The sequence below is a fragment of the Tamandua tetradactyla genome, chromosome 6 (genome assembly GCF_023851605.1).
Source record: "Tamandua tetradactyla isolate mTamTet1 chromosome 6, mTamTet1.pri, whole genome shotgun sequence".
In the NCBI taxonomy this organism is placed as follows: domain Eukaryota; kingdom Metazoa; phylum Chordata; class Mammalia; order Pilosa; family Myrmecophagidae; genus Tamandua; species Tamandua tetradactyla.
In genome coordinates, this window is record NC_135332.1 from 92,020,961 (window position 1) to 92,035,913 (window position 14,953).

The 14,953-nt window shown below is 38.0% G+C and overlaps 1 protein-coding gene across 1 annotated transcript; it reads left to right on the top strand.

Moving 5' to 3' along the window:
* Positions 1-12,128: 12,128 nt before the first annotated feature.
* LOC143686217 (tubulin alpha-1B chain-like) lies at positions 12,129-13,710 on the top strand. The gene has a single exon (XM_077163193.1). It carries the CDS (start codon positions 12,167-12,169, stop codon positions 13,520-13,522), a length of 1,356 nt encoding a protein of 451 aa, XP_077019308.1. The 5' UTR covers positions 12,129-12,166; the 3' UTR covers positions 13,523-13,710.
* The last annotated feature ends 1,243 nt before the right edge of the window (positions 13,711-14,953 follow it).

Consider the following 14,953-nt stretch of genomic DNA (forward strand, 5'->3'; position numbering starts at 1 on the left):
TTCAAGTTACTTTCTTGCTATGGTGACCAAGATCCTCAATCTTTGCAGGTGAGAGCCTCACGTTAACATGATTAACATGCATTTGCCAGGTTATGGTGGCTGGCTTGCTCAATTATAGATTTTTTTCCCCAGTTACAGTTAGAGATGTGGAATGCCAGAGGGCCACGCATATTCCTGTCTCTGGTTTTGACCTGCTTTTCTCAGCATGGAAGGGAGCATCTGAAACCAACATCACCCAAAGACAGCTTTGTCTCCTAGAAAGATGGTACCATTCTGGAGGCCCAAAGCTGGTCTTTCTTTCTGATGTCAGAACTCAGCAGTGATTATGTGAGAATGTCTCCATTAATGACAGGGAGTTCCTACTATTGGGAACAAATGTCTCTTTCACCATGGGGTCTCAAGACAAAGGCTGAGAGTTATCAATAGTCTGATGCATTCTGTCCACTTTGTGTTTAGTGCCCCTTCTGCAGTGATGTTTTCTGGTAGGAAATAAATATGCAATATGAATATTTTCACACTGTCGACCCCCATAGCTCAATCTGCATTTGTAGCCTCATTAAGCAACATTCACCAAGGCCCATGCATCCATAGATATCCCTAACTTGGACTGTTTCTCATGCCACAAAAATAAGAGCTGACACACTGCCCCAAAATCCCTACCTGCTAGAGGATTTCCAGTCATCAGTGTCTCTCAGTGCACTTCTGAGTAGGGCTGTAGTGTAGCAGTAATTCATTTTCAGCTTGAGCAAACAAACTCTGATGACCCATCAGTGAACCAGGCTTGGTCATTCTCTTCCCTCTTGAGGAACCCTCAAGAGGCTAAAGGTGTGAACCAATGGAAAGCCATTGAAACATCAGTGTTTAGTGCTTTGGAGACTGAGCCACGTATCCCTGAAGCTTGCATCTTCCTTTTGATCGACTTGAGCCTATTTCCTGATGTTCCACAAATATCTTAACATTGATAGATACTGCTCTGCTTGATGATATAAACTAGTGAGTCTGGGCTTTGCTACAGATGATGTGGCCTTACTCCAGAAAGCTGGGGGTCTGCAATTAGCCTTACAATTGAGGTTTGCCAGAAGCTACACATAGTGTCTTTTCCTACCACAGGAACTTCTAATACCTGGGGTTTCTGTATCAATTTCAGATATGCCTACATAGCCATCTGGACCTCCTTCAGAGCCTTTTCTTGGCTTGGTCTCCACTGAAAGATAACAGCTTCCATATCATCCAATAAATGGATCAAAAGAATACTCCCAAGTACAGAATGTGATACCTCCAAAAATCAAAGGGAACCACCTAAGCTTGCAATTCTTTCTTAATGGTTAAGGTACAATTTGCAATACTCTGGAGGGTATGGTGATTTTTAAAGAATGTCCATTCATAGTTTATCTATTTTTCTTCAAAGACAAAATGTAATTCCAACAGCCCTGGAGCAAGGGAAACATTCAGGAAGCCAACGGAGAGGCCTACATGATGAGGAAGGGAGGCCTCCAGTCAAGCCATGTGAGTGAGCTAAAAATGTTTATTGTTTTATGTCACTTTTTAGTGCAGATATAGATAACCAGTACAGAGAATACATCTTGGCATGCCCCAGACCTTGGAATCCCTACAACTTCATTGATGTGACCCCTGAGTCTTTGTAATATTTATTTCCACAGTCTAGATAAAGTGAGTCTTACATTTGTCACAGTCAAATTAATACGATGCAAAAAACACATAGGACCAATGAGATATTCTGTGGAATTTTCAGAAGGCTTAGGCCCCTTGTGGTTATATTACATGAGAGATTTAACATGGAACATTGCCCACTCCATGTTAGTGCACATTGCTTCTGATTCTCTTTCATGATGAGTAAGAAAGAGAATGTTTTTGTCAGCTCAATAGCTTCATACCACACACTCAAGGCTGTGTTTATCTACTCTGAAAAACTTACAAACATCTGGCATAGCAGCTGCAACTTATTGTGATAATCTGTTGGCATTCACCCTGACCATATGGTATAAAACAATAGCATAAAATACCTCATGTTTTGTTCTATTTTCTTTTCAGAAAACAAGAAGTAATTCATTATGCATTTGTTGTAAAACATTGAAACCCCTAGACCAATGTCACACATCTCAGTTAACTGAACAGGTAAATGAAAGCAAGCAAAATAAAACCAAAAGACTGAATTACTGATGCAGACTTCATAATTGTGCATATTTTTTAGATTATGAATATGTTATGTATTCTGCCTTTCTTAGACTATTATTCAAAATTATATTGTATGAAATACTTTAAAAATCTTTCAAATAATTAAGTAGTTTTGTGGGCCTCTTGACATCAAATTTATCCTACTAGAAAGATATATATGTTCTTATATCCTTTGGGGGAACTTTGCAATCTTGACTTAGAGTTCATCCTATACTGTGTGCATTTCAGAAGTTAATATGGTAGCAGGAGAAGGAAATCATTTAAACTAATGGTATTTTAAAGATAACTATTTTGCAGAGGTTAAAATGTGAACTGAAATCATACCACAATGTGTAAAAATGCTACACAGTCAAGTTACTACTTAGACAATTGAAAGAATATTTAGTAGCAGAAGAAATAATGAAAACTTGTGGTCCTTTCAAGAACTGGTGAGGACAATAAATAAATGCAAGTGTTATTTGTATTAGATAGTGTAACCTAGCTAGGTTAAGAAGTTAACTCATTGGCATGTAACTTTTACAAATCACAGAATTTGAGACTCAGTTTCTCTTTTTCCCAGATGAAGAAACTGAATTAGAGATTAATTAAATTCTGTACCAAAGCTTATTAACATACTAGTTAATAGGAAAACAACATGAACATCTGGTTTCATGGTGCTGTATCTCCCTTTGTGTTTTGCACCCAGAGACAATCTAAAATAATGGAAGAGAACAGGGAAAATGGCAGGTCAGGCTTGGAATTTTCTTGACAAAACAGTTCCTTTAGGAATCGTCCAGTGGGATTTGGTCAGTACCATGAACAAATAATCTTGGCTAACAATCTCTTTTTAACATTATTGAAATATAATTTGAATATGATAAACTGTTGTGCAATATGATATGTTGTAAACACCTTGAAACCATCAACATATTCAAGATAATGAACAACATATTAAACATCTCCCATAGTTTTCTCCTGTACTTCATTAACTCTCACCCTCTTATTTCCCCCCTTCTCCAGGCAACTACTGATCTATCACTATAGAGTAGTTTTCATTTTCTAGAACTTTATATAGAGCGTACAGTATGTACTTGTATTTGTCGGGGTTCTCTAGAGAAACAGAAATGACAGGAGATGTAATACATATATATTATGCAATTATTAAGAACATTTTAATAGGAATTGTCTCACCTGATTGTAGGGATGGACAAGGCTGAATTCCATGGGGAAGGCTGCAGGCTGAGAATTCCAATGAATGTTTTCAATTAAATACCTAGGAGAAGTTTGCTGGTTGAAATAGAGATGTAAATTATTCCTTTGGACAAGTTCTCCCTTAATGGACTTCCACTGATTTGGATAAGATATCTCTTATTGCTGAAGGCAATCTCCTTAGCTGGTTGTAGATGTAATCAGCCACAGATTCATCAATTTATTGATGATTTAAAGCTACAAAATACCCTCACGGTAACCATGAGCCAGTGCTTACTTGACCAAACAATGGACACCATGACCTGGTCACATCTACAAATGATCTTAGCCATCACAGGCCTCTATTTTTCCATCTGACTTATTTTACTAAGCATATGAGTCTGCAATTAATTCATGTGGCTGAATATTCATGAATTACTCCTTATATGGAATTATATTCCATTGTATGCATGTACCACAATTTTTTGATCCATTCATCTGTGGATGGACGCTGGTTTGTTTCTAGATTTTGGTCATTAGAAATTATGTAGCTATGAACATTTGTGTACAGGTCTTTGTATGGCTATGCGATTTCATATCTCTCAGATAAATACCCAGGAGTAGAGTGTCTGGCTCATATGGCAGGCATTTTAACATTTTAAGAAACTACCTAATGTATTTTTTTCCAATGTTGCTGTACCATGCATTCCCATAGGAGGGCATGCTTTAGTCCACATCATTGCCAACACTTTCCATGATGATGTTATGATTCTAGGCAATCCAATTAATTTGCCTTCCCTGGTGATTAATGATTTTGAGCATGTTTTAAATTTACAACTCATTTGTCTTCTTTTGTGAAGGATCTGTCAAAAATTTCCCCTTTTTATTGTTTATTTTTGTTTTCTTTATTATTGAGCTTTGAGAGTATATTTTGCATACAAGTCTTTCATCAGATATTTGACTTGATGTTTTATCCCAATTTGTAACTTATTTTTTTCACATTTTTTAATTGTGCATTCTGATGAGAAAAAAAATTGTAATTTTGATGATGAACAGTTTCTGATTATTTTTCTCTCCAGATAATGCTTTTAATGTTGTATCTAAGAAATCTTTGCCTAAAATAATGTCACAAAGATTTAGTCTAGTTTCTGGGTTAATTTTCCTTGGCTGCTCAAGCAAATACCATGCAATGGGTTATCTTAATCAATGGGAATTTATTAGCTCAGACTTTTGAGGCTAGATAAAAATCCAAATCAGGGTGGCATCAAGATAGTACTTTCTTTCCAAAGCCTGGCTTTCTAGGGCTGGCTGTCAGCAATCTCTGCAAATGGAAACTCATGGCAGTCTCTCCTGGCCTCTTCCTTCTCTTCTGGTTTCCAATGACCTTCAGCTCTTGCTTCCCATGGCTTTTTCTAATTTCATTCTACTTACAAAGGACTCCAGTAGTAAGATTAAACCCATCCTCATTGGAAGTGGGCCACGCCTTTCCAGAAATAACCTCATCAAAAGTCCTATTTATAATGGGCTCATATCCACAGGAATGGATTAAGTTTAAGAACATGTGTTTTCTGGGATACATATAACTCCAAACCAAAACATTCTATTCTCTCTCTGGACCTCCAAAGGACATGTTCTTTCTATAAGAAAAATGCATTAATTCCATCACAACATCCCCAAAGTCTTAAATCACTTAAGAAAAAATGCTAAGTAAAAATGTTATCAAAATCATTTATAGGTATGGTCTGTCCTGAAGCAAAATTCCCCTCCAACTATGGATCTATGAAACCTAGAGAACAAGTGATCTGATGCCAATGTACAAAAGAGGCACACATAGGAAAACATTCCCATTCCAGAAGGGAGAGATTGAAGGAAAACATGGGTTATGCATGGGTGTCAAACAATATCAATACCCAATAGAACAAACTCCATGAGATTTCAAGGTGTGAGAACCATCTGCAGATTGATGTTTTGCCCTCTGGGTCTGATGGAGCAGCAGCCTCACCCCTTCCAAGTGCTTGTACAGTGGCCATGCCCTCTCTAAATTCTGGGGAGAAGTGTCCACCTTCTCTAAGCTTTGGGATGGTGGCCAGTTTCACTGCAAAAGAAGAGGTACAAGCCCCCCATCTCTGAGCATCAGGGTGGTAGCACTCTCCCTGTACAGTGGAGCAGAAGCCCTGACTCCTCCCAGAACTAGGGCAGATTACCTGCCCCCTCCAAGCATAGGGGTGGATTTGTCCTTTCCACATCCATAGGTGGGCTCCTCTCTTGGCCCAGGGAGATGTCTTTGGCCCAGCCTCTGCTTCTATGGATCTGCACTGAAGTCATTCTTCTTCTTTCAGAAGATGTCATCATATCTTTGCCTTTCAGTCCAGGTTGGCATGGATTCTGGTCATCCAATTCTCACAAAAACTTAATGACTTTAAATATATTTCACAAGGGTGCAAACTATCAGAGAAAAGAATGGCCAAAGATCCTTCCTGGAAAACTGACATTTTCAATTCTAACTTCCCCTGAAATGACTGACTGGTTCCATGTTCAGTGAAACCCTTACATAGTGCTATATTCTCCTGGGACTAACCTTCTGGAAGCTCAGGCAGGCCTCTGAGAGCTGCTTCTGGCCCTAGTCTCAGAGCACACCATCTGCATAGGCTCATACTTTCCTAAACCATCAAATCCCCTCAGCTAAATATTTAAGTTCATCACTTTTAAATTCCTCCATACTACCTCAAACTCAATTCTACCAAGTTCTCTCCATTTTAAAACAAGGATCAGCTTTCTTCTAATTTCCAGTAATACGTTTATCATTTCCTTGTAAGGCCTCCTTAGAAATACCTTTAACATCCATATTTCTACTAATAATCTGTTCAAAGCAATCTAGGTCTTTTCTATCAAACAGATAACAATCCTTCAATCCTAATTTTGAAATTAGGCTCTTTAAGCCTAATTCCAAAAGCCATTTCAACTTTTCTTTTTTTTTTTTTTTTGATATTTGCAATAATAGTACCCCACTCTCCTGATACCATAATCTGTTTATTTTCCTTGGCTGCTCAAGAAAATACCATGAAATGGGTTGACTCAAACAATGGGAATTTATTAGCTCACAATTTTGAAAGTAGAATAAAGTTCAGGTGTCATCAAGGTGATAATTTTCTTCCCTAAGACTGGTGCTCTGCAGCTGACTGCCAGCAATCCTTGGTCCTCCATTTTGCTGCTACATGACAATGCACATAGCTGCATCTTATGGCTCCCTTCTCTTCCAGGTTTTGTTGACCTTCAGCTCTTGCTTCTGGTGTCTTTCTCTCTCTCTCTGTCTGAATTTCATTCCATTGTAAAGGACTCCAGTAGTAGTACTACCACCCATCCTGATTGAAGTGGGCCACATTTAACTGAAGTAACCTCATCAAAAGGTGCTACTTACAATGGGTTCACACCTACAGGAATGGATTAAGTTTAAGAACTTGCTTTTCTGGGTTACTTACAGCTATAAACCACCAGATTTTCTTCTAAAAGTTTTATATTTTTAGGTTTTAAGTTTAAATTAAATTCCATGGTTTCTATTGTATTCATTTTTTTCAGTATTATGATGTATAGATAAAAGATTTTTGTTTTTTAACACATATATACCATTAAAGATGCATCTAATTATATATTTATCTAATTATACTATTTGTTGAAAAGACTATCCATTCTTTACAGAATTTTGTTTTTAAGCCATTATCAAAAACCAATTGGTGGGTACATAGATGGTTCAGTGGTAGAATGCTTGCCTTACATGTGGAAGACCCAGGTTCAATTGCTGGACCATACACACACCCCCCACACCAAAAATGAACTGACCAGATACGTGTGGGTGCACTTCTGCATTCTCTGTATTATTCCTTGAACTGTGTGTCTATTTTGATTTTTATGTACCTTATTGATAAATGTGTTCAATTCAGATTTTTTTCATTTTTTAGATGATCATATTGTTTTACCTTTTTTAGTTTACTAATATTGTGAATTGCATTGAGTAATTAAATGCAGCTTTACATTCCTTGTATTATCCATTGTTAGATTGTTAGATTTGCTTTATCAAAATTCCATTAAAAAGTTTTGATTTGTGTTCATGCAGTATCTCTGCAGTTTTCTCATAGTGTCTGCTTGGATTATTGGTGTCCTCACTGAATGAGTTGGGAAACTGAATGAGTTTCTTCTATTTAATTTTCTAGAAGAATGTGTGGAGATAGTATTATTTCTTACATAAGCATTTAGTAGAGTTTTTGAGTTGGGGATAGAGTGCTCTGTGTGATGCTCATTGGAAAGAAAGAGCATAGGGAGCCCACAAATGAATTCCTCCAGACTTAACTTTCCTTATGATACAGCTGTGTATTCTTGCTGCATCACTAAGATAAATCTTAACCATCAGTAAAACTACATTCTTGGGTCCATGGATCCTTTCAAGTGAATCACTGAACCTTGCGTGGTCTTACTGATTTTTTTTTTCTGCTTGTTTAACTATTATTAAATACTACTGGGCTGTAAGGGTAGTTCAGTGGTAGAATTCTTGCCTGCCATGCGGGAGATCTGAGTTTGATTCCTGGTCCATGCATTTACCAAAAAACAAACAAACGAGCAAAAATTCAACAAATGGTGCTGCAATAATGGGACACTCACATGGAAAAAGAGTGAACTGTGACATCCCACCATACAGCATACAAAAAAAAGATACTATTATAATATTCTAATATGACTGTTTATTTGTATTTTTTAAAGTTCTGTCAGTTATTGCTTCATGCATTATAATCTGTTATTAAATGCCTAAATATTTAGGCATTTAATGTTCTCCCAATTAATTATGCCTTTAGTACAATGAAATGAACTTGTTTATCCATACTCATACTTTTTGCTCTAAATTCTACTTTGTGTTGTATTTACATAGCTCTTCCACTTTCTTTTGATTAGTGTAAGCACAGGATATATTTTTCCTTTCGTTAACTTTGACCTTTGTATCTTTATATTAAAATGGATTTCCAATAGGCAACATATAGTTAGGTCTTACCTTTTTACACAACCTAACAAAACTGCCTTTTAATTGAGGTGTTTAGAACATTTATATTTAATGTGAATATGGGAACGATTGGGCTTAAATTTCCCATCTTGTTATTTGTCTTCCATTCATCCTGTCTGTTTTGCTTTCCTCTCTCTCTCTCTCACCGCCCCCCCTTCTGTCTCTCTGTCTTCTTTATATTTTAGGGGCTCATTTTGTGTGTTTGTGCTGCATGGTGGAGGTCACATTTCATTCTTCTTCCATGTGAGTATCCTCTTACGGCAGAACCATTTGTTAATTTTTCTTTTGTTTTTGTTTGTTTGTTTGTTTGTTTGTTTTGTTTGTTTGTTTGGGAAGTGCATGGGCCAAAAATTGAACCTGGGTCTCCTGCATGGCAGGTGAGAATTTTACCACTGGAATTGCATCCCCAATTTTGGGGGCTTTTTAGTGATCAATTTTATATCTTTGGTTGACTTACTAGCAATTACTCTTTCTTGTGTTATTTTAGTGGTTGCTTTATTATTTACAGTGTACACATTCAAGTTATCACTGTCTTTGTTCAAGCAATATTATACTACAGGCAAACCTTGTTTTACTGTGCTTAGCTTTATCATGATTTGTACATACTACATTTTTTTTTACAATTGACAGTTTATGGCAACCGTGCACCAGGCAAGTGTATTGGTAACCTTTTTCCAACAGCGTGTCCCTACTTTGTGGCTCTGTGTCACATTTTGGTAATTCTCACAAAAAATTTCAGTCTTTTTCATTATTATTACATCTGTTTTGGTGATCTGTGATTAGCCATCTTTGATGTTACTGCTGTAACTGTCTGGGGGCTTCACGAACCATGTCTGTATAAGACAGCAAACTTAATTGATAGATGTCATGTGTGCTCTGACTGCTCCACTCACGAGCTGTTCCCCCATCTCTCTCCCTTTCCTGGGGCTCCCCTATTCCCTGAGACACAACAATATTGAAATTAGGCCAATTAAATAACCCTACAATGGCCTCTAGGTGTTCAAGTGAAAGGAAATGCTGCACATCTCTCATTTAAATAAAATCTAGAAACAATTAAGCTTTTTGAGGACAGCATGTCAAAAGGTGAGATAAGTCAAAAGCTAGAGATCTCCTGAACCAAATGGTTAGCCAAGTTGAGAATGCAAAGGTAAAGTTCTTGGAAGAAATTAAAGATATTAGTGCGGTGAATACATGAATGATAAGAAAGTGAAACAGTCTTGTTGCTGATATGGAGAAAGTTTTAGTGGTCTAGATAAAAGATCAAACCAGCCATAACACTCGCTTAAATCAAAGCCTAATACAAGGCAAGGCCATCACTCTCTTCAATTTTATGAAGGCTGAGAGAGGTGAGAGAGCTGCAGACAAAGTTTGCAGCTAGCAGACATTGGTTAATGAAGTTTAAGGGAAGAAGCCATCTCCATAACTTAAAATGCAAGGTGAAACAGCAAGTGCTTATGTAGAAGCTACAGAAAGCTATCCAGAAGATCTAACTAAGATAATTGATGAAGGTGGCTACACTAAACAACAAACTTCAGGGTAGGTGAAACAGCCTTCTATTGGAAGAAGATGTGATCTAGGACTTTTATAGCTAGAGAGAAGATGTCAATACCTGTCTTCAAAGCTTCAAAGGACAGATTGACTCTCTTACTGGGGCTAATGCAGCTGGTGACTTTAAATAGAAATAAGTGCTCATTTATCATTCTGAAAAATATTGGACCCTTAAGAAGTATTCTAAATCTAATCTGCCTGTGTCCTGTAAATGGAACAACAAAGCCTGGATGACAGTGCACTTGTTTACACCATCATTTACTGAATATTTTAAGCACATTGTTGAAATCTACTGCTCAGAAAAAAAAATCTTTCCAAAATATTACTACTCATTGACAATGCAGCTGGTCAGCCAAGAGATCTGATGGAAATGTACAATGAGATTAGTGTTGCTTTCCTGCCTGCTAACACAACATCTATCCTTCAATATCTCAGGCTTGTTTGTACTTCAGTTTCATATAAGAAATCTACAACAATGCACTTCTATCTCTCTTCTACTGATCTTTGTGATGTCATACATTTTACTTTCAAATACTATATATTTCCTTTATTGGATTTTATGTGGAACATTTTAGATCTCTGTTATTTCTACTTAATTGTAGAATCTTTTCTCTAGCTTTTTGAACATATGAGTTGCAGTCAAAATAACTGTCTTGATATCTTTATTTACTAATTCATATGTGTCAATTCTAGATGAAATGCAAGTGATTAACATTATATTCAATAAACAATTTATTTTCTTCCCAGTAGTAATTGATTTTCACATGAATTTTAGGATCAGCTGTCTATTTTTGCAAAGAAAAAAATGCAATGAAATTTTGTTAGAGGTTGCATTAGATCAATTTGAGGAATATTGGTGTTAAAGAATATTAATACTTCCAAAACATGAACACGAGTACCCTTTAGATCTGAATTAGATCTTTAATTACTTTCAAAAATCCTTTGTAGTTTCCAGTGTCTTTTATAGTTTTGGTTATATTTATTCCTAAATATGTTATTATTTAGATGGTATTGTAAATTTATGAAAATTAGAATAGCTGTCAATTTCATTTTGTATTATTCATTGACAGTGCATAGAAATACAACTATTTTTTCATATTTATTTTGTATTCTGCAATTTTACTAGTACATTAGCTCTACATTTTTAAAATGTTTCCTATATGATATTCTTTAATGTTTTCTATATATGCAATTATGAAATATACAAATAGAGATAGTTTTACACCTTTCTTTCTAATGTGGATGCCTTCTCTCTCTTTTTCTTACATAATTGCCCTGGGTACAATTTCCAGCACAATACTGAATAGTAATGGTGAGAACCACTTGTCTTGTTTGTGATACTGTTGGAAAGCATTCACACTTTTACCGTTAAGTAAGACCTTAGCTGTGGTATACCATAGAGTCCCTTTATCATGTTGTGAATTTTATTCCATTTTTTTAAATGCAACTTATTGAGATACATTCACATATCATATAATCATCCCAAGTATATAACCAGTGGCTCAGAGTATCATCATATAGTTGTACATTCATCATCACCATTGATTTTTCAAAATGTCATTACTCTTAAAACAATAAAAACAAGAAAAAAAAAAGTTAATGTAAAAAAGAATGGCCAAAACATCCCATAACCCTACCCCCTATTATTTATTTACTTTTTTTGTCTTTATTTTCTTGTTCATCTGTCTATATGGATAAAAGGAGTGTCAGTCACAAGGTTTTCACAATCACATGGTCACATCATAAAAGCTATATGACTATACCATCACTTTTAACCCTCAAATCTAAAACTAATTTGAGGAAAATTGAGAATTTTTCTTCAAATGATTGATATCAGCATGATCCCAGTATGGACTGGGAAGCTAAGTGACAACCCATAGACACTTAGAGGAGAAGCCACTGGAATCAGAAGTACAAAGCAAGGCACTGAGAGCAAGGACCTCAGATGCCAGTCACATGCCTTTCCCACTGATAGAGAAATCCTGGATGCCATTTGGTCTTTCTTCGGAGTCAAGGTATTTTACCCTGGATGCCTCAGTTTAGACATTTTTAAGGCCTTAGAACCATAAACTTGTAACTTAATAAATCCCCTTTATAAAAGTGACTGCAGCCTCAGTGCGTTACTTACCTTGACTCTTAGCTTGTCGGGATGGTAAGCGGGACCCGGTGACTCCTCCTGTCATCTTTGCCTTCAAACCTGTAGCCACCATGCGTGAGTGCATCTCTATCCACATCGGCCAGGCTGGTATCCAGACTGGCAATGCCTGCTGGGAGCTCTACTGCCTGGAACACGGCATCCAGCCCGATGGCCAGATGCCAAGTGACAAGACCATTGGGGGAGGAGATGACTCCTTCAACACCTTCTTCAGTGAGACAGGCACCGGCAAGCATGTGCCCAGGGCAGTGTTTGTAGATCTGGAACCCACAGTCATTGATGAAATCCGCACTGGCACCTACCGCCAGCTCTTCCACCCTGAGCAGCTCATCACAGGCAAGGAAGATGCTGCCAATAACTATGCCCGCAGGCACTACACCATTGGCAAGGAGATCATTGACCTTGTCTTGGACAGAATTCGCAAACTGGCCGACCAGTGCACAGGTCTTCAGGGCTTCTTGGTTTTCCACAACTTTGGTGGGGGAACCGGTTCTGGGTTCACCTCCCTGCTGATAGAACATCTCTCTGTCGATTACGGCAAGAAGTCCAAATTGGAATTCTCCATTTACCCAGCCCCCCAGGTCTCCACGGCTGTAGTTGAGCCCTACAACTCCATCCTCACCACCCACACCACCCTAGAGCACTCAGATTGTGCCTTCATGGTAGACAATGAGGCCATCTATGACATCTGTCGTAGGAACCTTGATATCGAGCGCCCAACCTACAACAATCTTAATTGCCTTATTAGCCAGATTGTGTCCTCCATCACTGCTTCCCTCAGGTTTGATGGTGCCCTGAATGTGGATCTGACAGAATTCCAGACCAACCTGGTTCCCTATCCTCGCATCCACTTTCCTCTGGCCACATATGCCCCCGTCATCTCTGCTGAGAAAGCCTACCATGAACAGCTTTCTGTAGCAGAGATTACCAATGCTTGCTTTGAGCCAGCCAACCAGATGGTGAAATGTGACCCTCGCCATGGTAAGTACATGGCTTGCTGCCTGCTGTACCGTGGTGACGTGGTTCCCAAAGATGTCAATGCTGCCATTGCCACCATCAAGACCAAGGGCATCATCCAGTTTGTGGACTGGTGTCCCACTGGCTTCAAGGTTGGCATTAATTACCAGCCTCTCACTGTGGTACCTGGTGGTGACCTGGCCAAGGTCCAGCGAGCTGTGTGCATGCTGAGCAACACCACAGCCATTGCTGAGGTCTGGGCTCGCCTGGACCACAAGTTTGACCTGATGTATGCCAAGCGTGCCTTTGTTCACTGGTACGTGGGTGAGGGGATGGAGGAAGGAGAGTTTTCTGAGGCCCGTGAGGACATGGCTGCCCTTGAAAAGGATTATGAGGAGGTTGGTGTGGATTCTGTTGAAGGGGAAGGTGAAGAAGAAGGAGAGGAATACTGATACCCATTTCTCTGAGCCCTACAGCATGTCACACTCCCAGTATTTGTGCTTCTGTGTTAGCTGACAGGCATTTAAGCTCTGGTTAGATTGTCTTCATGCTAAATTGTGATCATGTCTTATTTTTCTGTGTGTAACTGTAAAGTATTCCATCATGTCTCAAAGTAAAGGTTTTAAGAAAAAAAAAAAAAGCGACTGCATTTTTGGTAGATTACATTCCAGCAGCATTAGCAACCTAAAACACATTTTGAGTCCCAAACCATTAATTTATCATTACATTTTATGCATTTGTCTTTTAGATCTTTTAGGAAGTGAAAAATAGAGTTAAAAGTCAAATACACAATAATACTGGTTTTTATGTTTATCCATATCATTTACTTCTTTTTTCCACATCATACACTTGAATATTTTTTTATGCAGAGGTAAAAAGGCTTATTATTAAAAAATCAATACAACAGGGATTTTAGCATACAGGTAAAGGATGAATTATACTTCAGTCACTAATTTGTTAATGTGAGCAAATAGCTTGGGGTTGGGGGGGGTGTTGATTTTCCAAACAAAATCTTTTGGTTAATGTTCTGTTACAAAAATAAAATCTGAATAATTTTTCCTCAAATGATTGATATCAGCATGATCCCAGTATGGACTGGGAATTTGCTACACACTGTTCAGTTACAGTCTGGTGATTAGAGATGTTGTTTGAATAAATGTCTCTGTGTCTGTCCTTGTGCCCTTAACTTGCTGCTTCAAAAACCACAAAGTATATATGGAGCAAGATTCATAAGCTTAACTCTTAATTGGGGTGAAAAAGGGCAAGATCAAAACAGATAACAACTAAATAAAGATGACAAATAAAACGTGGCTGGGATGTGCATATTCTTATTGAAATAAATGGGGCATTTGAACTGAGATCTAACGAAACACACATTAGTGCTGTGCTTTATTGAGAGGAGACCTTAGTAAGACCCTGCAGAAATATCTCAGGGGGCCTGGGGGTGAGTGGGTGGAGATGGTTTCTCAACAACTTTTAGGGACTGGCTGAAGGTTGTCTACTAGATGTTCTCCAGGCATGGAAGTGGTTCAATACAGATTGACAGAGCTCTGCTCCTCTTCCCCATGGGAAGGCCCAAACTAGTAACTGCAACAAATGAAAACATCTATCAACTAACTCATAAGCATCACTGCAAGCATGGCACTTTCCATGTGCTATAGAAGGGTCTGCCTGTACCAGTGCTTTCAAGGAGAAACATGTGTCTCGGTGTGAAGGTAATTTATTACAAGTGCGCTTTGCAAGGAACTGGAGGAATCTTCCCCAAACCAATTCAATGTGGGGATGTAGTTTAGGTGGAAAAAAAATGGGGGGGGGGGGTTAAAGGTAAAAAACTAAATAATGTCCACATGATGCATTCTTCTCAGGTAACTGCTGGATCTTAG